The following is a 27571-nucleotide window of genomic DNA, read 5'->3' as shown; positions in this document are numbered from 1 at the left end:
TCAAAATACCCTCCTTCCTTTAATACTATTATGTATAGGGAACTGATAATTTAAACGATAATTCCTCTTCCTCTCTCTCTCTTTCTCTCTCTTTTCTCTTTTTCTCATTAGTTCTTTATCAGTAAATCTACACATCGATGAACAGAAACCGCTTAATTTTACTGAACGTAACTAGAAAATATTTTCTAATTTTTCCTTCGCTCTTCTATCTTATCAGATTAGAAGGGAAACAGTAAAAATTCCGGGTAACGTTTATCAACAGCACTCTTGTTTATTACAAAATCATGCTTCTCTAAAATGAAAGAATAATTAATGGCCTTAACCAGGAATTTATTTGATTTAAAGAAACTAGACGCATCAAACATTTTCCTACTTTTTCCTCGACTTTATATTTCATCAGACTTCAAGAAAAATAACAGCAATAAAAACTGGTAGATACGTTTATCAACTACGCTCTTCCTTCAGCCAAAAATCTGTTTCAAGTACACAGGTTGCTATCGGATCGAACGACCAAGTGGAGCAATATGGTATTAACACCTGGCGTCTAGTTAATTAAAACTCACTTTACTAATGTTTTCCTGGGACGATTAGAAACACCAGAAACGGATTCTGGAGCTTATTTATAAAAGCATCAACTGCCCAACAGGCGATCCAAAGAGCCGTCGTTTATGATAGTATTTATCTAGCAGCATGGATTCGAGAACATTAAACTCGTCTCGAGCTCCGCGAATTTCCACCGACGACCTTAATAAATGCCGCTTATGTGTTCACTCGCCAGATTCCGTACTTCTTTCTTCTGTTTCTTCTCTTTCACATTTGTTCTTTTTTTCTTTTTCTTTCTTTTTTTTTTTTAAGAACATAAAATACGAAGGAAGTCAGCTTCAAGGAAACATAATTGCCATGAATATTTTTTGGCACATATTTTTATCTAACCAGCCTCCTTAGAAATTTATTTGAACTTTTAAGTTTAATAACGAAGTGATCTCATATCTTAGGCATTAAAAAACCTACAAATAATTTTTATATTGAAAGTTTTAAAACCATAGTAGCACAATTTGCAGAGTATCGAATAGAAAGTTATCAGGATTTTTTTTAATATTCTTCTTGCTCTGAGCTCTTTCGGGATGCACTTTATTTCTGAGAAACTTTATGCAAATAAATATTGCAGCGGCGGTGCTGAAAAACTGCCACAGCCGCTGACTCTTTTTTTACAAAAATATTAAATATTCTACACGCGTTATTCTAAAACTTTGACAAGTGTTTAACCAATAACTACTATTACATAATGATTTGATAAAAATATTTTGCACGTATTTTCTGTATTTCTATTCAATATTAAAAAGTTGCACTCATTCTACAGAAGGCGTTCAACGAATTTTAAATATTGTCACTCACCGGAAGCTGCTCGGCGGAATGCAATAGAAGCTGGCAAAAGATGTGTTAACACTGCTTCGATGAATCCAAAATTTATCAGAATCGTCGTTTCATTCCAGATAGAAGTTCTGAAGAAATACTTCGATAATCCTCAAAAGCGTTCTCCTATGTCACAAAATGCAAAAGTGGTGGAAATCTTCATGAAGAAAGTTCAAAGCACCATCCCTGATTCCCATCATTAGTAACCCCAACCAAAGATTTATCCGGCCATAAGTGACGATAATTTCTTCTTCGCTCTAACTGGATCTTCGTTTTAAGATTCTTTTGGTGAAGAGGTAACTGTTTCTTGGATAGATTGGATGATCGACTGTCTCTGACGACGCACTAACACGTCTGACGCTGGGCGCCGTTTAAGCGCGACTGTCTTCTTCTGGTGCTCTATATCGTCGAATCTTACGCATGTGCGATTTCCGATTTGCTCTCTCTCTCTTTCTCTCTCTCTCTTTCCACGCGAGCTACACGTTCTTGTCACAACAATACTCGGGCATAGTTATTTCCTCCTCGCTCTGAAGCTCCGCCAACTGTTGCTTTTCGTTGACTCCGGTCACGAGGTGAAAAATAGAAGAGCACACTGCTGTCCTGACAGAGAAATACTATTTCCTGCAAACTGAATTGATGGTGAAACTGAAGGGATGCTTCAGGCGGAGTTTTTGAGCCTGGAAAAGAAATTGAAATATAATGAAATTTAAGTTGAAATACAAAATCAATAATTAAACAGTAGATGAAAAATAGAAAAGAATTATCGTTAATCAAAAACCAAATGAACAAGTAAATTTAATATTTCACTGGACGTTACCGCGAGTTACAAGGAAAAGCTAGTTTTCAAATTTTAGGAACTAGATTGCTACCACAAATTAAAGAGCAACATACTATAGACTCTAGTTTAGATCATCTATTACTCATCAAAGAACCATTCTGGACGTCCATCAAACTTCACGACAGTGAAACTTTGTTTAACTATCAATCATGAATTTGCTTGGTTAAATAAGTTATTCGTTGCACGTGTTGTCTATGAACTAATTGACCGATTCAATTGTAATTATGTGAAATAAATTTCTATGATTGATATATATGTAGCCGAAACAATAGCAATCAAGTGAATGTCTGCAGTCTTATTCATCTGGAGACGCATATGAAGTATTTCACCCTATTAGAGAACTAACAAAGCGATTGCAGTGGGAGAACAGATTACTCTTCAGGAGTCATTCGTGACATAAAATACAATGTATCAGATTTTTGTGTACAGAAAATGTACATTTTATACCTTGCTTCCTTGGGAGAATTTCTATTTGTAATTGCAAATTGAAAACGTCAGTTTCTAACTAGAAGATGATATAATTGATAAAAATGAAGGAAACAGATGTACAAATAAGAATTCTAAATTTTGGAGTTAATCGATATTGATCATTGAGATAGAAGGGTGAAAAGGGGTCAGAAAGAATTATCTTTGAAACGGGCCACCCAAAATATAAAAGAGTTGGAGCACGTGCAAGTATTTGGTGATCGACGATAACGATATTGTAGAATAGCGTCGATAACGATGATAATGGACTAGTCGCGACTCGATCGTAATCTATTGCTGGGTAAAGCTTGGGCCGCTTTTATAGTTGGGGATGTTCAAGAACCAATCCAATATTTTGTATTTACAGTGAAATCAGGCAAGAGAAGAAGTGAAATTGACAGGAATTATTTCACGTTCGATCTTACTGAAATTCATCTAAATAAAGAGCGATGAGACAATAGAAATTTTCCTCTCTATAGGAATGTTTCTAGAAACACGAATAATTCAATCTCTGAAAATATTCTAATTAATAAATTTGTAAAATCTAAAGTAACAGACGTAGAACAATCTTCTTATTTGATTTGATTGAAAACATTGTTCTAATGAACAAAGGGAATGTGACGAGATTTGCCAGGACTTTGATTAAAGTAATAAATATTGTAATTACGATAAAATAAATAAATTATTGAAGTAATAAGTATCGAATTTTCATCGGTTCATAATTCTGGAACTTTCTGAGAAGAATATTCTGCTATTTCTCTAATAAGTTACAAAGTGGACTATTTAATCAAGTCACTATGTCTACATGTTTATTCCCATTGTTCAATTAAGAAACAAACAGAATGGACTTTGTTTAAGATCAAAGCGATAAAGGGAATATCAAACAGTGCTCGACTACATAGCATGCTACATGCGTCGCTTGATTTTTATTCCTATCATAGGAGGCATAGTAAAACGCCTCTCAAATTGACAAAAGTAATTCTGATTCATCAATTTCTTTCAGCATGACTATCGATATTCTAAACCATCACATTTCAGTAATCGCTGTACAATCAACGTTCATAATAATCCATAAATTATCAAGCGTAGAAGCGTCCGCTGTTATCGGTGTGGATTAAGAAGCAATTAACAATTATCGTGAAAATTTTCTTATCATACAACGAGATATAAATAGGAAGATAGGAAAAATGAAAGAAAAATCATAATAAAAATTTCTTCGTTTAAAGTTTGAAGTACCTTCAGAATGTTCTCCTTTCTCCAAGAAGGTATCACGCGTTAATTAATCCGGGAAAATTATACCAACGAGCCATTAACTTTTTAATAAGCCGATAAGCAAATCTGGTTATTGGCCTATCGTTAATCTTAACAGGGCAAGTTATCATTAGCATCGATTATGAATGACTAGTCATTTACTTGATTATCATCGAATTACTTGCAACTGCGCAGTTCTTCTATCTTTCATCTTGATTCTTGATGCTGATGTTTTATGATCTACCTGTTAAAAATTGCCTAATTAGTTATGGTATTTGGAAAATTAATGAATAATATGTAGAAAAATCAGTTAGTTGTGTTAACTTGAATATAATTGACGATCGACATGCTTCAAAATACATTTTTCTTAATAACTCAAGTTACTTTTATCAACATAAACTGAAGTTACTTATATTATTTTAAATTACGTTAATTTTTATTATTTACGATACATATAATATGTATACACTATATACAATGTATATATATGAACAATGTATTTTAAGCTGCTAGAAGATAATACGTATACGCTACTATATTAGAAGTACCAAAAGAGTTCAAATTACTATATTACATTATTATCATAACAATAATTAGTTATGACAGAATTAATGATTTAGACAGTTAATAAATGATACGAGCAGATAATTAAACGAGATTTGACTCAAGGACCAGTCACTTTCACACTCTATGCCGAGAAATTAAGAATGCCACTCTTGGCTGGCACGTGAATCAATGAATTAAGCATGAAGTGTAGCAATTTTGTCCCTCGGCGCAAGTTCATTGAATCTGAGTGGAAAACTAGTATCCCGTTTTACATTTGTATTATTGTTGGTAACCTTTGATCCTGTAAAGAGCTTTGAATTTCTTTAAAATATTTTTTAATACCCAGTTTATCCTCATGTTTCCTTCGCAACACAACATTATAAATACTTTTCTACTTCTTTACTTTTATTGTTTGTGAGTGATAAAAACATTAAACGTTCGATAAGATGTGGTGCGTAATATTCAGAAAGTGTATGGAATATTTGAAGGACTGGTGAAAGTGGCTAGAATACAAGAAAAGAGGCGAAAAGAGATACTACTCTGTATGTGCGTAATAAGAACTTTTATATTTCCCATATAGTAAAGTACATTTTTAAGAACATGTTGGAACATTCAGAACAACATTATAACAGCACTACTAAAAAGCTTACACAAGTTTCTACAACAAACTACAAGATTAAAGAACCACACTCTACTTACCACTAAATATCTCCAAAATTGTAAGAAATACAGACAAGATTTACTTCAAAAAAGCATACTTAAAAAGACATCAATGTTTGTGCTGCCTTAAGAAATTCTATTTTTATATAACAAAATTTTCATATCTAAAATCATTTTTTAAAGAACCTACTTTATGATACTCATAATTTAACAAATACTCCCTATTTTATTGAAATGTAATTTTTCAAAATGTAACTATTGACAAATTTTGTAAGATCTTTCAAAGGAGGAAAAGATCTTTTAAAAAGAATGAAAGAAATGACTATCTTTGACTTCAAATTAAAAACATACTAAATTGAATTCTATAAATAGTTAAATATATAGTTAAATATCGTTGGTATTATTTTTTAAACTTTTTACAAATAATAGAATTCATTAGAAATATATTTAGACCGCAATAATGTGCGTAAATTCTCGGATTTCGTTATTGCCCAACACACTAATTATGTCCTTCAGGGTGATTTGATGGACGGTCTCGTTAATTTTGCTACCTACATAACTCTGGATACCCGGAAGTATGTCCGGCTTGATAGCTTCTATGACCTTTGGTGTTAACTCCTTAAAGACCTACGGATAAATGCATGCAAATTCAATTTCACGGCCCTTCTGCCCTACCAATTTGTTACATTCGAACATTGAAATTAAATAAATAACTTGAATTTTCTGCTTTAACATATTACAACAATAAAAATTTGTAAGAAATATCAAAGTAAATAAAAAGTTGATAAGATTTTCATTACAAATTATTTGTATCCTGATCTTTCTTTTCTTTTCTTCAAACCATGATACGGAGAACAAGTACTAAAATGCACTGTTTTCTAATTAATTCAATCTATCAGAGATCTAAAATTACTTTTCTGCTTGATTATCTTCTTCGCACAGTGAATATAATAATAATAAAAATTATTGTGAATTATTGAAATATAAATCTGGCAAAGTTGATTGCAAATTATTTATACCTTAGTCATTTTCTTCTTTTCCTTCAATAGATGTTGCATAAGCCATATACTCAAATTCGAGTTTATTTCTAATTCAATCCGCTAAAGCTCCTAAATTACAAACCAACCACTAACTATTGGTAATTTGATAAAGTGATCCCACCTTGTTCATGACGTCGGACAATTCATCATCATCCATGAAATTGCCCAAATTGATATCGATGGATCTCAATGAAAAGTCCATGTCAAAGGTCTTCAAGTACACTCCTTTGTGGAATCCCAATAAACTGTTCACATACAGTTGGAAATCATATACATTCGCTTTGAAAGACCCAGCACCTTTCAAATCGACTGTGTTCCCCAGGACTCCGGATATATTGTAAAGGCCCTCCGCGTATATTTCCGGAATAGAAATATTCGCCGCAAACGTTGGTCCGATCAAGGATAGTTTCGCCTTGTTGACCACGAAGGTCGACAAATTGTATAGCACGATATCCTCCAAAACGATGGATATGCTGAAAAATTCAATACAATGTTAGCCACTAATTTGAACAGATAGCGTGAGAATAGGTATTATATAAAAAGTTATTCTTCCTCTAATACAGGATGTTCCTTTTTATCTTGCTTTGGAAATATTCCTAACAATAAGCAGACGTAAAAAAAATGTTCAATATCTATGTATGTATTTATTTATTTCAGTCTGATGGCTGAGAAATTGGACTTGGTATATCAAAACGGGTTCAATATAAAAATGAAATTTTTTGAGCACTCAAAAGCTTGAAATAGTTTGAACACGCGGTATTTGAGTACGTAAAACTCACGTAAGTCAAGTTCGGCTGATTTTTCACACATTTGCATGAAACTCTGCAGCAAACGTGATTTCCTAGACTCAACTTTCTCTATATGGAGAATTCCTAAACTTATCCGCCATATAATCTCAGGTTCTCACAAACTTCAGAAGTCTGACAGAACCATGAAGTCGTTCATTAGCGAACATACCAACAACTTCCGGGAAGTTCGCTCAACTTCTTTCAATACCGGAAATGTGACAGAAAATCATTTGATATTCAAAGTACATCGGATTAAAACAGAAATGGTGGCTTAGGAATTCTTCAGGGCCTTCAACGTGACCAAATACTTAATCAATCCTCTAACTTACTTCCCTATGTCTGAATTGTCTACATGTATATCCAGTTCATCAAGACGATACGGTTCCAAAGGTGGGATTCCAAGTTCTGGTATCCCATAGGGCATTCTGGCACGAAGTTTGTCTATGAACCTTCGAATTTTCAACTCCAGACCCTTCGAGGCTGCGCTGTCAACTGTCCTTTGCTCAATTAGCGTCGATTGCAGTAATTACATACACTGGCTCGCGAAAGCATTCAAACTTTTCATGAATACACTATGTGTGTTGTACGAAACCATGTGAAAATTTCATTAACATTGTAAATGAAATTTGATTATCATGACTACTAGACTGCGGTTTTTTATGCAAATTCATATTTTCATAACTGTAGATAGAAAATTCTCTTACCTATTCATAGAAAGCATTATATTTTGAAAATTTTATATATTTTTCCGTTTTCTGTACGATTTTACATTTTCAAATTTCCCATAAATGCATAGAAACCGCAATCTACTAATTACATTGACAAAGTTTGAAACAAATCTTCAATGTAATGTATTCAATGTATGTATGAAAAGTTTCTACAGGTGGTGCAATACTCTCATGAGCTTATAATTTAGAATACCTACTGTAACCAGTGGTGAGTTTAGTCGCGTTGATGAGAAGATTCCTCGGCGTCTCCACCGCGGTGTTAACTAAAACAATAAAAAAGTTCAGCGTTTATTTTTTATTTTTTGTTTTTAATAATTACACTTACAATAGCACTGATAGTCATAATAAAGCGATTTAGCGGAGGATGGAGATTGATGGTGATGCAGAAAGTATTCTTGTGAAAAATAGCAACTGGTAATGAATATCCATATCGAATTAGGAAGGCCAAATTCTACGGCAAAAAGTTGATTTCATTGGCTTTACAGGAAAAATAGGCCTGAAGGTTGTCAACGTGCTCTGGAATTGCAATTATGGTTGTTGGCTGATGTAGTATTTTCTATGAGGTATTGCCCAAGCAGTGGTACTACCAAATTATCAGAAAATTGATGTTAGCCAAAGCAAGGATATATTTCAGAAGCTCTTGAGATTTTCGCAACCGGTTGTTATCGCAATTGAACAATGTTGTTAGCAACTGAAACTCGCATTAGGCTTGTCCATTAAAAATGCTATTGCAGTCATGGTGCAATACTAGCTTTCTTACAGAGGCAACTTTCCAAGCTTCATTCCATTTTCATGATAATATCCTTGTACTAATTGTTGGCTATTACGAATCCAATTAACATTGAACTCAACTTTAACTGAATTTCGAGTAAACATTAATTTAACGTGAATACAAATTTTGTGATGAAAATATTAATATTTAATTGTTCCGAAATAAATATTAATAATGAAATGGAAATATAGCTGATGGAATAATTTGGAAACTATGACTGAGAGAACTGTTTGGGTGGAAGTGTCACATACTGTAATTAGAGGCCGTGTCCGTAACGCGGTGTATCAATTCTTTCTGTCGTTGCAAAAGTCCTGACACTGCAACAAACGAGTAAACGCAAAGTTTCCAGTGAAACACAACTCCTTTCCCTGACGAACGATCAACAAACGGTCGATTGGTCAATTGATAAATTCAGCGTAGGTGGGTGCTTCTCATTTTCACGAGTGTACTTGTGACATTTGAACAAGGGTCAAACCGAGTTATTAACCACGATAATGGCTTCCAAATGAAAACTAATGAACAGTAGTGAATGATGAAGATTGAGTAACTGAACTCGGAAAATTAAAATACAGTAATAATACAGTAAGTTGAAGTATTTATATATGATAGCAAGTGATAAATTTAATTTTAAAAATATTCTTTTACAAATACAGATTATTTTAAAAAATCTAAAAAATTTCTAAAAATAATACCTTTCTCCAAACAAAGTAATTATTCAAAACAATGAAATTAATACGAACAACTTTCTTAAAGAAACTTGCAGATATTTAGAAGCTCGAGGAACTCTACATAATGATAAGTAACCATTAAATGAAAACGTATTGACGTAAATTGATGTAAACATGACGAATAATGCAGTAAAATGAAACGAAGGAGCGCAAAAAATGAGGAAACGATACAGTCACGAACATTGGAATGTACGTGTGATTTTTCAGATTCGCAGTAATTGAGTTTGTACAGCGTACAATCACGGGCATAATGAGACAATTGCTGTAGTTATACAATAAAAAGGATATACAGGTTTAGTTGAGAATGATTATAAAATGACGCTCAAGCTACAAAAAAACGTATGACTACTACTTGTTTCTGAATCATCTTATTATCTCACTGAACTTATCTGCGAAATATTAATTTCTTGTTTCTAAAATGTCTTTATGACAAAACCTTGATTTCTTCTCAGACTAACACATTTCTTCAAAGATTAATAACACAGCAAAAACGATGCTTATTTTACTTGCAAAATAACAAAGTGCTTGTATATATAGTACAAATGACGAACATGAAACAAAAAAGATAATATTCATTATAATTTGTGTAAATTAAGATACAGATTTCTATGTGTAAGACAAAACTTTCAAATCTAATAAAACTGGAGATGAGTTTTTAAATCAGAGCATAATATCTAAGTGAAAGTATTTTCTTCCATGAACGAGTTGAAAATAATTGGACGAGGCTAACTTCCATAATTGGCTTTATATCTTGTTACACTTTACTCCATTTCCACAGTTAGAAATCACTTGATCTACAAATCGAAAATCAAATGTAGTAAAACAAAAAGTACTCTACCATCTTCCATCGTTCTCCAAATTGCATTGAATTGTTCATAGTTTATTTCAAACAACTAACAGAGATTGAAATTAAAAAATCGAACTTAGAATCAATTTCACACGAAACTACTTAAATAAAGAGAGATAAAAGAAACAATAGATTTACAAATTGAGAATCGAGTTTAGTAAAATAAGAAACGTTCTATCATCTCCCATCATTCTCCAAATTCCATTGAATTATTCAAGATTTGAAGAAGCAACGAAGAACAAGGCTCAAACTAAAAAAGAAACCCAGTATCAGTGTAAAAGAAAATTGTTTAAAGAAGAAATAAAACTAGAATTGTTTTTAAAATTACTTACGAAAAGTAGTAGCACTGTTGGCGACATTTTCAATTCCTCCCAAAATTCCTGGAAGACCTTCTGATTCAGAGAAAACCATTTGAATGGCCAGCACCGCAATAATAATTTCCTTAAGCACGTGCATCTTCTTAATCACCTTTCTTTTCTAATGGAAGGAACAACACTGAAAATTGAATTTTCATAAACTGAATGTTTAAAAGACCGATCACGCAACACACGTAAGACCTGCCATTCAAACCGCTCGCGAAGAAGCAGGAAGGCCGACTGACAACATGAAAGAGTGGCGATACGTAAGTAAGTCAGCTGGTATAATTGTGAGCGCAATATTTGAAATGTGTGAGTAATGCAAGAGCAGGAACGTGTAGCGAAAGCGAACGCTACTCCATGGTCCACGAATGGTGATCCAATCAATGTAAAACATACTACAAACTACAATTCGCTTGCATAATTGAATTAATATTATCAGTGAAAATTTATATGTTATAAATTAAATTATTGTGCATGAAAGATGAAAATTCAGGCTGGTCCATTCACTCATAATGAATAACAATTATATCAAACAGAAAAGCCAATGTTTGAACAATTCAGAATTACAATAAATACATTGAAATGAAGAATTAATTCACAATTGAGTTGAACAATATAGAAACATTAAACAGACACGTTACCTTCATGATATCTTCAGTTGACACAAAACAGGTGAAACAAAAATCTAAATATTACTCAAGAAACTAAAATTAATTTAAAAAGCAAACAAGAACATTACCATTTAATCAATTAAAACGATGAATTTTGAACAAAAATCTGAATGGTCATCAGTTAATAATGTGAAAGTAACAAGTTTATAAATAAAAATAATTAAACTAGACATATATAAAAACAAGTAGATATACATATAAAAATAAGTAAATATACATATAAATATATAAATATAAATATACATACATATAAATCTATATATACAAACACAAGTAAATACACATATAACAAGTAAAATGTTAACATATATTGTAATCATATAAAAAAAAAAACAAAAAATAAAATATCCTTATAAAGTGATAAAATAATTTCAAATTGATAAGAATGATCATAAACAATCATCGTCATGATCAAAATTGTGCGCGCATATGCAGCATATAAAACGCGAGTAATTAAGAAAAAGAATATTTCTGTAGTGAATACTAAAACGCCATACTGTATCTCTATTACAGAAATATATAAATATACATACAGATATATATAAAAATGTTAAAACAGACAAAATATATTTACATAATGTTAAAACAGACGTAAAAATACATGGTGGAGAACATAACAATATAACATATACAAAAACATAGACATAAAAAATATATAAAAGCATAGAAAAAATGCATGCAAAAACATATTAAAAACATAGAATAAGGTCTATATATAAAGAACATCCAAAGAATACATATGTATAAACATAGAAGAAATCACCCATAAGTAAGTGCTCAAAGGGATATAATTTCAACTACAACGCTTGTGTGTCATTTTGTTTGCTACTTGTATATCATTTTTGCCTTTCCGGTAAAAGAAAGGTATCAAATGCTTATAATGCACTTTGTTTCCTTCCATATTTAAGAGTATATAAAATTAACAAAAATTAATGTAACCTAACCAAACTAATATAAAAATGCTATGATGAATTATTCGCTGGTAAGCCAGAATAATATTCTTAAATGTAAAAACGACTTAACTGTCGTGTTCTATGTTAATCCTTAACATATCACGACGAGAAAATTTATACCTGACAAGAACGATATCTTTTACAGAAACAAAAAGGTGATTTACGTATCACGTCCTACGTTAACATCAATTTATCTGTATTGATTAATTTAAAAATATTAGGATGAACATTTTGATAATACGAGGGAACTATATTCGAAAAAACGCTTTTCGTGTCGCGTGCAAATAACGTGGAATTTTCAACGAAAGAAAATGGCGGGAAAATAAGAAATAAGTAGCAATTTTTAACGTTAATCTACGTATTACGATATACATTAACTTTCCGAGCGACCCAGTATGAAATATTTTATCATATATCCATTTTCATCTACCATGAACTATCATCCATTTTCATTGGAACTACCATCCACCAATAGTTCTACGAATACTGCAAAACGTGTATTTGACAAAATTACGGCTGTCTATTATTGAGACATAATATATCCTTCCGACGTAGTATAGAATGGCCATTTTCGTATTAGCAAAGAATTCGTTCTACCACAATAACACGGATTCCCTTGCAGTTGTACGTTATTCATGTGGGACAAATTGTAATCGAATTATATCGGTGTTCGTTTCCAATGAGTCCTTTTTATCGTTTATCACTTTACAAGGATAAATGTTCATGATGTTTGTGTTAGTGCTATATATTATAAAAATAAAAAAGAATAAGTGTTTCTATATATGTGTGTCGGTGGATATTTATTGTACGACTAGAAAATAAGAAACTATTGGCTAATAAATCTATCTTCCGTCGTTTAACATTGCACTGTGGATATACTTATAATAAATTAATAATGACAAATGCTTTTTTTTATACAAGTTTTTCTTCAAATAATGTAGAATTTTCAACGAAAGAAAACAGCGAGAAAAATAAAAAATAAGTAGCAACTTTTAACGTTAATATACGTATTATGCTATACATTAATCATTTTTCTCTAATTATTCAGGGAGGGCTTATGGGAGCATTCGAGTACAAAATATTAAAAAAACAATGGAAAGAAAACATCGTCGCCACTTACCTTTCGTTGATTTCCACATTACCTTCTGCCGTTGATTTGCTATGTAGAAAACGATGATTGAACAAATTTGCCTGTAACACACAAGAATTGGTATTAAATTGCTGATATATTATAATATAGGAATGAGAATCTGACGAATTGTACGTAGACTTACATACAACTCTTTCTTTTAGATGAAATCATTTTCTACCTCCTTTATAAAGATTAATAAATAAAGATTATTAATAAAAATATATTAATAAAGATTGTTAATGAAACTGGATAGCAAAGAACGAAAAGAAAAATCTTTTTTAATTTTTTACTATATCAACGAAAAAGTTTCGCTACAAAAAATTGCACCAGCTAGAAGTATATCCATAAACCTATATCAATGCATACAAACGAAGCTCACTAAGGTAAAAACGAATCATTGCCGCGCACTAAATTTTTGATGAACTTGACGGTAAAAAAAGTTTTAAAAAATATCACATTTTTTCAGTTGAATTTTCACAAAAGCTGCACATACAGAAGACAAGAAATTGAAAGGTAACACCACTTACCTTGTCGATATCGTTGTCGCGCGTTCTCTTCAAGCTCTTTGATGATATAGCTGCAATCGATAATCGACATAAGTTTTCCTATAACAGAAAAAATTTAATATTAAATTTCAAACGTTAAAGAAATGAAACAAAATTCTAATAATTGATAATTTGAAAATAATGTAAAAACAAAATATATTAAATCTTTAGTAAAAATAATATGTAAAATTGAGGATGAAAATACTTTTATCACAAAAAGATTGTTCCTTTTACAAATACGAGATTCGAAAAAATTAACTTACCATGTCGATATTTCCCCTGGGACTCTAACATTATAAAAGACCATTGTTCATGCAAACTTGCTTGTAATATACGAAATTTCATATTAAATTTCTTGTTTTTTACTAAATATTGAAAGTTCTGGTACACCTACCCATTCGAAAGCTAAAGTCACAAAAATCAATTTTTCTATTAAAAATCCACTAATTTATTCCAAAATTTATACATATTCTACATGAAGAATCATTTATTTAATAAACTTACATGATTTTAGTCAGAATCACTGGACTTAAACCGCCATTATCTTACAGAATCCACGTAAAAATTTTTATTATCCCACTTATTTTATAACAAATACGAAAATATGCAATATTATATCAATTTAAATTAAAATTTTGAAAGATCCGGTAAGATTAATGAGAAAATGTGATCTAAATCTGACTGTCGTAAATCTTCTCAAACATTTCATCGATCGAAAGCCAAGATCTCGAAAATTAAAAACTCTAATTTATACCGAAATTTATACGATTCCTATTATAAAAATCATTTATTCAATAAATTTACCTGATTTTGGTCAGGATCATTGTACTTCTGCCGCGATTTTCTTAAAAAATTCAGGAAAATGTGACAGCACGATCTTAAATTCTTAACTAAACGTAACGATAATCTCGAATGAGTAGAACCGGCAAGCTCCCTCGAAATATCACATTATTCTTCCCACAGGGGGGACGGGGCACTGCAGTAGTCAATTGCTCATTCAAACAATGTATTTTATCAAAATTGAGCCTTTTATATTTACTTCTTTCTACTTTGAAATAATCTATCAATCATATCTAGATTTCTAAACCAGGAATTTCTTTTATTCCTTTCCTAATTTTTATTTTATATTTATATTGTTGCTTGCATAAAGTTATGGTTTGATTAGTATCCACCAATCCCCATTGTCTTTTTTAAAAAGCTTGTTTGTGATTGGTTGTTTATGTTGGTGGTTTTACTTCCAGTGGAGAACATTGTTCCGCGATTCTTTTTAGTGCAATAGAGAATTCGAAGTAATCGGCCATTTCTAATATGTGATTATAACGGTTCTGTGATTTATGTAAAAAGTGCTGGTAAATTAGTGCAAATTCATCTAAAAAATTGATATTCTTCTCGTGTTTTCAGTTTTACAGTTAATTCTTTAATTTTTTTTCCTTTTTATTGCGTTTTTGGTACGAAAATGTGACGAAAAGTAGATTAACGTTTTGAACGATTAACGGTTTCCTTATTAATATAATCTGGAATGATCTATACACGTAAAAGGTAGGAAGAACGAAATGGAAAATGAAGAGAATTGTAAATTTCTTTGTAAATTTCTTTATAAATTTCAATTAATAAAATCGATCGATTATTTTTTAAATATATTAATGTTATGTTCATAAATTATCACAGAGAAAACTGAAGGAAATATACATTCAAAGAATCCAATATTTATATAGTACATAGAAAACACCATACTGAATAAAAAAACTTTAGCAAACATAGGACGAAAATTTAACCATTCCCGAGATATGCGTATTTTTTACCTCAGCAGCATAATTGACTTACTACTGGCTACTTACTACTATATTTATAGAAAGTGTCCCACATGTCCTCTTTCCATTTCTATATACCCTTGACATTTTATAAAGTCGCGAACCATCTCGAAAATTTTACTAAAGTTTTCTTGCTCAATATAGTGTGTCATATGTACCATATATTTGAACATTGAATGTTTTTTTCCTGAACACCCTGTATAATCATCAAACGTTTGTCATTTTCAAGATGGCTAAAGAAGCAGCGAAGAATAGAAGCTATCATTAGCAGTATCTTTTTACAACTCCTTCGGTACGATTCAAATGAAGAACAAAGGAGCAGTTCATCGAAAGGTAAGTCTTTATTTTTACAACAAGATTCGTATCTTCATTGTTTAGACATTTTTCGAAATTGATAATGCGTTTTAGTTATCGATTTCGTTTTGTGCAAATGTAGAAAGTAACTTTTTGGAATGACATGAATATGTAATTATATTAGGAAAATGGGATTGTAGAAAAAATAACGCGTTAAATATTAATAATTGTTTTCTTGTAAATTGAATAATTTTTTGTTATAATTTTTTACATTGTCTTTTTGAACGAAGTGAATCAATTTTTATTATACATTTTGTTGTTTCGATTTTACTGGATTATAAATTGTTTGCAGTTACATAACACTCTGTATACATTATAAAATCTATATTTCTATATATAATCAAACGCAAACTAAATAAAATCGCGTTTCGTTTGATTGTTTTCAATAGTTTATAATACTTTTAAAAAGTAATGACTGATGAATTGGACACCCGATATTATTACACGTACCCGAGAAGTTGCTCTCTCTCTCTCTATCTGTCTGTCTCGCTCTCTCTTCTTATATTTCATTTGCTCTTCATGTACAGCACATGTGGTCTGGTTAGTAAATTGTACCTGACCATGGTTAACTCATGAATGACTTACAGTTTACAGTGCGTTAACACGTTTTATTTGCAATCTTCCTCTAGCCAACTGGCTATTGACTTTTATTGAATTTATATGGTACTTATTAAAATACAGACTTTTATTCATCTATAGGAAATGTAAAATTACAAGAATGAAAAAAAATATCAAAAATATAATACTTATTGTAATATTCAGTGGATGAAACAAAGTATTACTTAGATTGTGTGAAATTTGTTTCATTACGTTTATAAAGATGCGAATTTTCATAAAAAGCCACAGTCTGGTAATTATGGAAAGGAATTCCCAGAACTTACTAAATATTTTTTCCTTGCTACATATTTCTCCTTTCACCTGGAACTTCCAACTTTATGATTTCAATTGATGAATTGGTTCGACCGTCGGTTTTGGATAAACCCATGGATTTGGTGCGTATGGTGGTCGCTGTGGTATAGGATACGCTGTTATGGCGCCTGCTGGGCGGGTCGTTACTGGTTTTGCATTTATTAAGACTGCAAACATAGCTAGAGTTGCAATGAAGATAGTGATGAGTCTTCTCGTTGAAATCTAGAAATAATTGCAATTTGTTAGAGTTATTGAACATGGAAAATTCATTTAATTTTTCAGAATTTCCGAAACCACTTTTAGGAAGCTTTTCATAATTCTTTCTAATTAGCAATATTCTATGTTTCTTCATACAAAAAATAAACAAATGTCTGGGAGTGTATATTACCATTGTAAAAATCAGCTGAAAATCTTCTGATGGATATCTTGAATAAATTTTATTCTTTTTTAAATAAATTTCACAAGTTGCTCTTCAGTTCGTGTTTAAGTATGAACAGGCGATGATTGCAGAAGCTGCAGACCTTTTATACCGGAGAGTTTTTGAGAGGTGGTTGTTAATCTGGGTCAGAGGTCTGCCACATGGCAATATTACCCGTATGAACAAAACAAGGAATTCCCGTTTTCGTAGCCGCGTGTCACATACGCGCCTGCTAATTCTCATTCATACATGCTCTTTCATTTATTAGGTTGCTGAAGACACGCTTTCAGGAAATTTAATCGTTTGTATGTGGTAGAGTTACCAATGATTAACTGAAAATTGTTTAGGAACAAAATATAACAAACATTTTATCCGTATATTCTAAATATCTTAACAAAGAAATTGCTAAAATTTTTAAAAATCATTTATTGTTCATTGTTACTATTTTTATCGGTTTGGGGCTATTGGAAGAAACAATCCTTAATTTGATACTGCTTTTGTGTTTCACGCGAGATCTTTATTTCCCCCAATATGTCTCAAATTACATAGCTCGACGGTGGAACGTTAATTTCAGCTCATCGTTCGCATCTAACGTTTTGCACGGATTTCTGATGCTGAATATTTACTACAATGTGAAATATTCTTTTGCCAGTAGGACTAGAATTGTTTGGATTTTGTGGGCTAAGTAAGTTTTATTAAATTTCTGTTTGAGATATAAGTTATTTAATATTGTAGAAGTAGCGGTGCAATTTTTTTATACATATTAATTTTTAATCCTAATTAATTAAGGTGCATGGTACACGAATTTTAATACATAGATGTTTGGTATAATCTAAAATCAATTTTTGTAGATATCGTTTATTAATTCTGAAACGAAAGATATTTACAAAGGATTGGATTAAAAATATGTAATTTTTGAGATTTTCAAATGTGTAATAATTTGGAAATTTTTACGTTTTAAATTGAAAAATACTTATCAGAAATATTTTAGATAAAGCAAGGAACAACAAAAATGCAGTTTTTGTTGATTTTCCATTGCCATCATTCGTGGAAAACTTAAGATGATAAACAATGATCCTACATCCTTGACACGTTTGGTGTGGACACCTGATGAATAGTAATTAACTAATCGAAAGTTCGACGCAGCATGATTTTACATTCACCAGATGGTGGACTATTCTCAGATGAGGATAAAAAAAACGAACGTAAAGATCGAAATGAAATGTAAATATTAGTTGATCAAAGAGCACATTCCTTTTTTGCCATTAGTCATTGATTTGAATACCAAAACAGTATGATGCATGTTTATGTTAATAAATCTAGTCCGACTAAGGAAGGAAGAAAAGTATGTAATTCCAATTAATTCACGTCACTAGACCAATTAATTTGCAAAGCAAACACAATACATTGTAATTTGTAACATCTGTTATTCAAATAAAATTAACGATTGTATATTTAACAATCGTATAATAACAATCTAATGAAATTTTCCAACATGGTCAATTCGCGTCACTAGAGATTAATTTGTGAGGGAAAAACAATACATTACAATATTATGAATTATAATATTTTTATATAAATACAATTTATATAAAATATATAATATGTAATATATAATATATAATATATTAACATATAATAAATACGATATTGTACATTAAAAATCTAAGGAAATTTCTCAACATGGTGAATTAAAAGTTTTTGCATCATTAATTCAAGTTTTCTCTTTTTATACATGTGATTTCTGATGTATGGACTATAGATATCTGTTAATAGAGTATTAATCACTGCGCTACGGATACTTAAACATATTCACATTTTTATAAACACAGCTAATGAAATATAGGTCTTATGGTTTGCATCAATGAAATCTGAAGAAGTTATTCTATACAAAATTTGTGACTCATAGGGGTTTAATAATACAATATTAATCATTAGACGACGGATATTTACACAAAATGGAAATTTACAATTTAAAAAAATATACAGATTATGGTTAATATACAGATCATCAGTACACACCATATGTTTGAATCGAATCCAGGAAAATTTATCCCACTAGTATTTTACAAATATCTCTTTGTATACTACATATCTTTCATTATATTCTATTAGAAATTGGCAGCCTATTAATCAAACATACATCTTACAAAATAAAAAGAAAATTAAAATTAGATTTGTCTAAGATTCAATCGCATATATTTTCATTTGAAGATCATCTACTTGTGTTTTGACTCATAGTAGGAGGTATTGATGAACAGTCAGTTTCATCATCTATATATTCTATGCGTTCTAAATGTGTTTTATTCCTCATAGAAAACTGAATTATTCTGAAACATAATTAATATATGAATATGAATATACGTGTTAGTCTAATAAAATGCTTTATATTTTCATCTTATGAATTTTTTATACTCACAGAATAAGAATTAGAATGGACACTTGAGTGACAAAGGTCAGCCAATAAATTGAGCTAGGTGCTGAGTCTATGGTCGCATTATATAGTTGGGAATATAATATGCCACTGAACAAAGGCACTGCATTATCACAAACTGATAAAATTGCGAATACCTTCCCTGTGAATTGCCATGAAAATTGTTAATACGAAATATTAAAATGAAATTGATGATCTCAAGTTATCATACAATCAATTATTTGAAAAATTAAAATTTAGCTATGTTATGATCAAGGGAAATTATTATTTAAAAAACTTATTCTTAATTTTGTGAAAAGATATCACAATTTATGTAAGTACCTCGTTCGTCCACAGGAACTAGTTTTGAGGTCATTGACCGCAGGACTGGCGCCACTATTGGTCCAAGAGCAGCTACAGCAGCACCTGAAATTATAAAATATGTTTATTGTACAATTATTCTCGAATCTAATTTCCAAAATCTTAATTTATTTTAGAAAACATAGAAATAGAAAATCAATAAAAATGTTTAAAAAAATGATAAATATTTTTAGTTGCACTTGATGATTATGTTAATGAATAACTGTAGTTTTCTATTACCAACATAGAATAATTCTGGTATCTCGGCTAAGACGAATATTACTCTTCCAGAAGCATGAGCAATAGCGCCAATGGCTACCATAATAGTATCCCTAATTCCCATCAGTTTGCTCATTACTGGCACGCCGATTAGCATCGCTAAAATAAAGATATAGTTACGCCAATGCATTTCAGTGTCGTGATTATTCAATAACTGTTTCTCACAGAGAAAACCACTGTTTCAGCCAGTGAAAGTACTCTAATGGAGAATGTCAACTTTCACTGATATGAAACAGCATGGAAAATATTTGTTTGACTCGATGTTTAGTATCCTTCAGACAAATTATGATGGTTATAATAATTTTTAGACTTTATAGTCAGCTATAAGCTTCTCGCAAATTTTTCGCATTTTATATAAGAATATTTTTACAATAATAAAAGATTGCCATTTAAGGTTCTACAAATTCTTCTAAAAATTTGTAAAGAGAAATTACTAATTTATAATAAGGCTCAAAAGTTGTTCCTATGAAGGAAGAAGGTACATAAACTACATACATATATATATATATCTTTTCATAAAAGTGAGAATAAGTTTTCTAAATTACAATAAATCTTTCTTCAAATTGACTTCAATTTCAATTCTTTTAAAAATAATTTTAGCTTTAACAAATTTCAATTTTTCAAATAATTGACTATGTGATAATTTCCTATACAGTTTTCTATACAATGTTCGTCATAAATTTCTCAAAGAGAACAAATCTTATTGTAACTGACCTATCACAAAGGTAGCTGATTGGAATGTTCTGAAATTGCTAAATTTTCTCACGTCCCACTTGAATTTCAATTGAGTATACAAGAAACTCATAGGTTTCTCGTCTCTTTGGAAAGTATATAGCATCATGATGACCAGCAGAAGCCACAGGTGAAGCTTTCCATGATTTGGCCTGTTCTTGGTCATTGTCCTTACAGTTGCCACCACGTGTTTCTTATCAAAGTAGTCAGTTAACAAATTAGTACCTGCTAGTGACTGTTGCTGAGGCAATGTTTGCCACTTTAGTCTAACCAGTGAGTACAAAATGGCTAAAGCTAATAAAGTGGAGTTTATGCTGAACATTATGGTATAGGATGATTTGACAACATTTGAGTAAAGATAAGAGCCCAGAGCCACACCTGAAATAAAAAATGTATTATTTACATTTCCTCTCTTTTTTTTCTAACATATATTTGATACTTCTATGATCATTAATTTTTCGTTTTTTATTAATAAATTGTGCATGTTCATCATGTACAAGTTCTCTTCTGTCAAAACTTCTTTTCTGTCTGCCATAAAATGACCAATCTCTAAAGTATCTTGTCATTTTGTCCCGCATCATAAAATATCCATAGTGAAGTTATATTTAAGTCTTGTCTCTTTTCGTATCTCCATAAACATATAAATTTGCACAAATATCCACAATTCATTTATTAATACATAAATCTTCAAAATCATTATACTTTTCAGAACTAAGTAAAATATAGAATTTCATTTACCAGTAGGCATAGTGCTGAGGTAAACCACATCTAAAATGGTAATCCTTAGGGTTCTTTGCTGAACGGATGATATGTCTGATATATATGCAAAACAAGAACCAAAAATAGCGACATCTCCTCCTAACATGCCCATGGGAAGGCTCGCTGTATATACTATAGTATTTAGATCCCATGTATCTATCATGGAATTGATTACAACCATAAAAGAATAGATGAACTTTCCTAGTAGCCCAACAATTAGCGGCAGTTTTCGACCACGTCGATCGCTCCAGTTCCCAAAAAATAGAGCTAGTATTATAGGGACCACATGGCCTGCTATGTTATTCCATTGATGGAAACTTGACACTGTTACCTGAAAATGTTCATATTTTATTTTAGAAAAATATATATAGTGTGTCCCAAGCCTTAAAAGTTAAACTTCATCGATATATTCAAAGTATTTAATGCGCTTGGGTCTCTGCCTATATATTTCTAACTTCCACCCACTTGTCAAGATTCCACTCATATATCCTCTCTTATATATAATATTAAAAATTAAACATATATCTGGATTGGAATTTTTATATAGATGTAGTATGTAAAAATATTTAACAGAGAATTTTTTAAATTTTGTATTCATGGTACAAACTTATTTTGGAGTAATATATCTTTATATGACATTTCTTATTATACTATTACTGATCTACATTTTGCTTGATTATATCCATAAAACATACCACGTTTGGCTTGTAAATTCTGGAATGCCCAGTATAATAAAATATTCTATCTTTTATTAATATCATTTACTATTATATTTAATAAGTAACATCATATTATATTTTATTAAGAATTTTTCCATTTTGTCAGAATGTTATATATATATATAAGATTAAACAGTACTCAATTTTGCAATCCTAATATCACTGAAAAAAAATTAACATATTTCGATTAAAAAATTCGGGTCTTACATCATCGTCATATTTATCTGACGGTGTGAAAAATGTTTGTTCTTCTAAAGTGCTTACATTCTTATCTTAAGTATTACGACAAATATATCGTTCATAAATCTTGTAAAATCATTGTTTTCTTTCTCTCGCACTCTAACAACGCAACGAATCTTAAAATTTTTGTTTAATTACTTGAGCGAGACGGGTTTTAAGATATATTCCTGTTCTTAATCTTCCCGACTTTTTTAGATTACACAGTACATGTATTACACATACCTGTACTTTGGTGTTTATCGTCGCGTTATCCTTCAGATTAGCGCAAATTTCTTCTGAATAACCGTGATCGACTCGACACGCTTTGTAGACGAAAAAAGCTTGTTCCACGACAGAAGTGATCATGAATGCCATCATGTACAGCCACATCGTTGGCTCCACCGACACTTCCTCCATCCATCGGAAGTATTTTCTCCATTTTTGGTCGGGTATTGTATTCTCGTTGAGGTTCAACTAAGAAAAAAAACATTTTTTATCTGCAATATTCGCCATATGCTTTTGGATTTTCGTCGATAAAAAAAGTTCATTCGTCATTCGTTAATTTTGGTGGAGGGACTAAAATAGTGGTGGTGGAAATTCCATAGAAAAAATTTGGTAAATTGTGGTCTGAAAGATATTACGACTAGGAGATATTCTCTTTACTTTGTTTTCACTGTAATACTGTTATCTCGAAATTACATAGAAATTATACAAAAATTAATGGACTGACTTACTTTATTTAATTGAATTATTTAATTAAATGCAATTATCGATTATTCAATTTTATATTGAATGAAATAATTGTATCTAATTAAATTAGTGGATTATTTCTTCAAATTGTATTAAGGAAATAAATAAAATTTAATAATGAATAAATAGAACAGTAATTCAAGATATTAATCCCACAATTTAAGAACAATAATTCATTCATTCTCTCAGGGATTAAAAATAATTATTATAATGGAATATTTAATAGTCTAAGTTATTTTGAATTGCTTTAAAATAAGGAAGAAAGCCAGTAATAAATATAAGAAATGGGAACAGAGAGGAAATGATAGAGAAATAAAAGTATAATTGATTTATTTACCTCACTACCCATGATTATTGTTTATTTTAGAATGACGTTCGGTGTCAGAGACAAGCCCGCCAATTGGACCATTTCACGTAATCATTCTAACTTTCTTACAGCTTGGTATTGTTTACGTTGAGAACTCTACGTCGAGATTCCGATTTCTTGCACTGAGATGGCATAAAAACTGCAGAGATAAGTAAAAACCGTGTCCCCCCGCTCTTTGCAAACATCGGCCCTCTCTGCAACGAATATCATTCAGTTTCCTTGTTAAAGCATTTAGCGAACTATAAAATTGCATTAAAAGAGAAACAGAAAATTTCCGGTAAGATTCTTCATAGAAGAAATTCAACGGCGTGATAATTATTTTCATTTTTAAAACCAAGTTGTATGGGATAATACGTGTTTTCTATAAATTTCCAAGTTAGTCGTAACATCTGAATTAACATTATTTTCAAACATATATTTCAAACAATTTTGCCTCAATCAAGCTTTCAATGTTCAACGCTTCAAACAGAGATTCCTGTAATTAACTTAGTATTAGTAACCTAAATTAACCATAGCCTAACCCTTCGCACTGGGGAGGAGTGATCGGTTCGCTTCACGCAGTGATTCGAGCGCGCGGCCATGTTTGTTTAGGTTCGATTCCTTTGGAACTCGAAGCGTCGATGCCAAATGTAATAGGTTCAATGGGCTACTAAGGTTTTCATATATGATCTTACGAAGCGTAGAATGATTGACTTCAATTGGCTATAAGATTTTATTATTCCAAAATAGACCGCGTTCACGGATCGTGCTGTCTTCGGCGTCAGTTTAAGCTAGGCAGTCGGTGGCAATAGGAATATTATTTTCAATTTTTTTTTTTTTCGACTTTTCGTTATTAATCGACGAAATTATATCTAGTAATGTCTCACATGGAATGCTTGACGATAGAGAAACAGTGACGAAGATAGCATTTGAGATGTAAACATACATAAAATATTAAAATACAATAGTTTTATATGTTAATTTATATGTGAAATTATTTTAAGTTAGCTGTAAGGAATATGGCAAATGTATCGATAGGCGAAAAAGGTGTCGAGTGCAAAGGGTTGATATTAAAATATAAGTCGTATTAGAATATTTTATTATTCTATTCCAATTTCATTTATATCTATTTTATACTTGAAGGATCGGCTTTTGGGAAACCTGATTGGTTACCTGAATAAACCTAAATTAAATAAAATATAAAATTAAATAAAAATATAAATCGATATTAACGAACCATCGTCCTCCCAATTTCCCACTATCGATACGCAATTGAATTCTGCGTCTCGTTTCACGTAATTCACTCCCAAGAAATAGCATTCTGTTTCGCTTAAGTAACCACTGTCCTTATCATTGTATATGTATCATTTTTTCGATCTACTAAACTTTAACCTTTGAGCGATAATCTGTTTACAGGAGCTCCCCCCTCCCTCAATGACCCCCGGTCTTACGGGACATTTATATTTGTCGATGTTAAAAATAAGCAATTTGTTTCGCAAAAAGATGATATAATACAGAGTCCACAGAAATAGTTTAAGAATTGTACAAAAAGTCGCTGATAGTGGTACCGACGGTTCTTTATATTAATTAATATAGTCTTATAATGTACCGTACCAAGCCGTATCAAAAAACCTACGTTGTTCCAGCAGCAACTGAATTGCGTCCTTGTCAGTGCTTCGTGTGCTAGTCGAGCTCCTTTTTTACCGACAATATCGACGAAGAAAGTGATGGAGAAAGACGATGGATGTTAGAGAAAAGAAGGAAACGTTTTGACCGGTCGTTGACGTGTACTTGTTTTTGCGTTCACGACGATTTCACCACCCGGAAGTTACTACTTAGTTAACTGTTATCGGTTATCGCAGCTTATTGCGATTCGTAGTTAAAAATGAGAAAGCAACGTTCTCGATAACTAAAAGTGGTCATTGATTTGATACAGATAGGCAGTTTATCTGTAAATTAATCCTGATTTTCCAAAATTTTAAGCAATTTTTCAACTTATTCGTGCCAAGACAGATTCATAATATAACAAAACTTTTCTTGTCGCTTAATATGCACATAGTAGATTAGCGATCGCTTAAACGAAATATACTATTGGGTTGGCAACTAAGTGATTGTGGATTCTGTTAATACCGCCTAACGACAATCTCTTAGTTGCAAAATCAATACTTGCGTAAGAGCAAAATTATTGAAGGAGATAAATAAAATAATTTACGCATTTTTTAGTCGTAGTAGAAAATATTTATGAAAGCGATAGATGCAGTGGAACCTGCATTATATAAACACCCGTTATGTGGATCTTCTATCGTATGAACAATATATTTCCTATTACAGTACTATATTTAAACATACCAAGCGTTTGCATGTTTGCTTCTATAGGATTTCTACTAATTACAGGCTTAATTACGAACGATGACATAATTAGAATTCATAAAAAATTGAGTTTACAAGACTGCGGTAATATGGTAGGGCAATGTCTGGTTAAGCATGAAAAACGAAACATTGTAGACGGTATGAAATAAATTTTCGCTGCATTAAATGATAGAAAAAAATTAGAAAATGAGCATCGTTATTATTATAGAATTGAGTGCAAATTATTATATGTAGCCTTGTAATATGAAATTTCTGTCTAACGCAACAGAGTGACACCAATTCCAGTAATTCGATAAAAATGACAATAATCGAGCACATTTTATCGACGAAGTTATCTATCCACAACAGTAATGGAAATATATCATCTCATTTCAAATGTAATCACCTCAAATGTAATGTATCATCTCAAATGTAAATACTATAAAACTAATTGTATCGAAGAAATTATGCGATTTAGCTGGCAAAAAAATTTCGTCGATAAAAAAGGATTGAAAAATATTGTCTTTTTGATTCTGTACTCTACGTATTGTTCTTACTGTTCTATTATGAGGAAGTTCACGCGAAAATTCTTTTACGCGAACACTTTGGTCTGCTGGAGGTTTTGAGTTTGGTGCTTCACAGTAGCCAATGGCCCAAATCAGAAAGCCAACAGCAATATCTACGATTAGGAAATAAAAATAATTCACTACAGAAGAGAACAATTTACCATAATACTACGAGTACTTCGATTTCTCCAAATTTTATAAAACTAAGAGCAAGACTGCAAAGAAAAATTTAACAGAAGAAATATTGAACAAAAGCTTGAAGCTTCCTTTCGTCACTATGGTGTAAAAGAAATAGAATTTAATAACATAAATAGACAAAGAAATCTTCCGATAATGACATATAGAGTTGATGCAACATTTATCTTTAATGAGACATTTTATTAACGTATACATCTATGTACCTAACGTATATATCTTTATATCTTTATTTCCTAATAGAGTGTTTCTTCATCAGATAATATACGTATCATTCTAATAATAACATATAATTATAAATAATAATATATTTTTATAATACAAAATTTAAATTTTTATTCTAAATTGATCGCTATGTAAATGGTATAAAATACAATGTTGCACAAATATTTTGTGTAATCTTCCTACATGTATTGTGTAATAGTATGCCGATTTACCTTTGTCACATGTTCACCAACAGCAAGTCCAATGATCCAGTCACACAATAATGGTGGCACGATAACGATAATAGTGGTTCATAAGAAACGATATCTTTCGAATCATATCGTAAAGAATAGAAAAGGAAATATATTAGATATGTGTTAAACGATACTAGCAGCAGTAACACCATAACCACGTGCCGCTGCTAGGAATTTGAGAACTGTTATCGACCATGC

At 31.1% G+C, this 27571-nt stretch overlaps 3 protein-coding genes across 14 annotated transcripts in view; all 3 read right to left on the bottom strand.

Moving 5' to 3' along the window:
* LOC122576570 (parathyroid hormone/parathyroid hormone-related peptide receptor-like) overlaps nt 1–4444 on the bottom strand; it is a 41051-nt gene extending 36607 nt beyond the window's left edge. The window contains exons 1-3 of one of the 6 annotated variants that reach the window (XM_043747059.1): nt 4130–4411; nt 1396–2090; nt 564–1007 (exon numbers count right to left, since the gene is read on the bottom strand). The gene's annotated coding sequence lies outside the window, so the exon portion shown is untranslated. Of the gene's footprint in view, nt 1–563; nt 1008–1395; nt 2091–3952 lie in introns of all 6 variants that reach the window. The other 5 variants (XM_043747062.1, XM_043747058.1, XM_043747057.1 and 2 more) reach the window with 5 other exon arrangements.
* Nucleotides 4445–5056: 612 nt separating this feature from the next.
* LOC122576572 lies at nt 5057–10682 on the bottom strand. 4 transcript variants are annotated; one of them, XM_043747063.1, is made up of 7 exons: nt 10409–10682; nt 8753–8818; nt 8055–8180; nt 7927–7992; nt 7331–7493; nt 6335–6686; nt 5057–5800 (listed from the first exon to the last, which is right to left on the bottom strand). In XM_043747063.1, the coding sequence occupies exons 1-7, from the start codon at nt 10530–10532 to the stop codon at nt 5621–5623; spliced, it is 1077 nt and encodes a 358-aa protein (XP_043602998.1). In that variant the 5' UTR covers nt 10533–10682; the 3' UTR covers nt 5057–5620. The 4 variants fall into 4 exon arrangements, with proteins under 4 accessions (XP_043602998.1, XP_043602999.1, XP_043603001.1 ...); XM_043747064.1 differs by lacking the exon at nt 8055–8180; XM_043747066.1 differs by lacking the exons at nt 8055–8180; nt 10409–10682 and adding an exon at nt 10068–10142.
* An 8099-nt stretch (nt 10683–18781) lies between these two features.
* Nucleotides 18782–27571, bottom strand: LOC122576496 (thymic stromal cotransporter homolog). Of its 4 annotated transcripts, XM_043746887.1 has the most exons (10): nt 27353–27570; nt 26712–26833; nt 23797–24020; nt 22953–23183; nt 21751–22102; nt 20995–21390; nt 20242–20379; nt 19984–20067; nt 19648–19804; nt 18782–19558 (listed from the first exon to the last, which is right to left on the bottom strand). In XM_043746887.1, exons 3-10 carry the CDS (start codon nt 23806–23808, stop codon nt 19444–19446), a joined length of 1485 nt encoding a protein of 494 aa, XP_043602822.1. In that variant the 5' UTR covers nt 23809–24020; nt 26712–26833; nt 27353–27570; the 3' UTR covers nt 18782–19443. The 4 variants fall into 4 exon arrangements, with proteins under 4 accessions (XP_043602822.1, XP_043602821.1, XP_043602824.1 ...); XM_043746886.1 differs by lacking the exon at nt 26712–26833 and having other exon boundaries at nt 27353–27571; XM_043746889.1 differs by lacking the exons at nt 26712–26833; nt 27353–27570 and adding an exon at nt 25442–26678.

Source organism: Bombus pyrosoma, linkage group LG16, assembly GCF_014825855.1.
Source record: "Bombus pyrosoma isolate SC7728 linkage group LG16, ASM1482585v1, whole genome shotgun sequence".
Taxonomy (NCBI): Eukaryota; Metazoa; Arthropoda; class Insecta; order Hymenoptera; family Apidae; genus Bombus; species Bombus pyrosoma.
The sequence above is the reverse complement of the archived record's forward strand: the minus strand, read 5'-3'. Positions and strand labels throughout refer to the sequence as shown.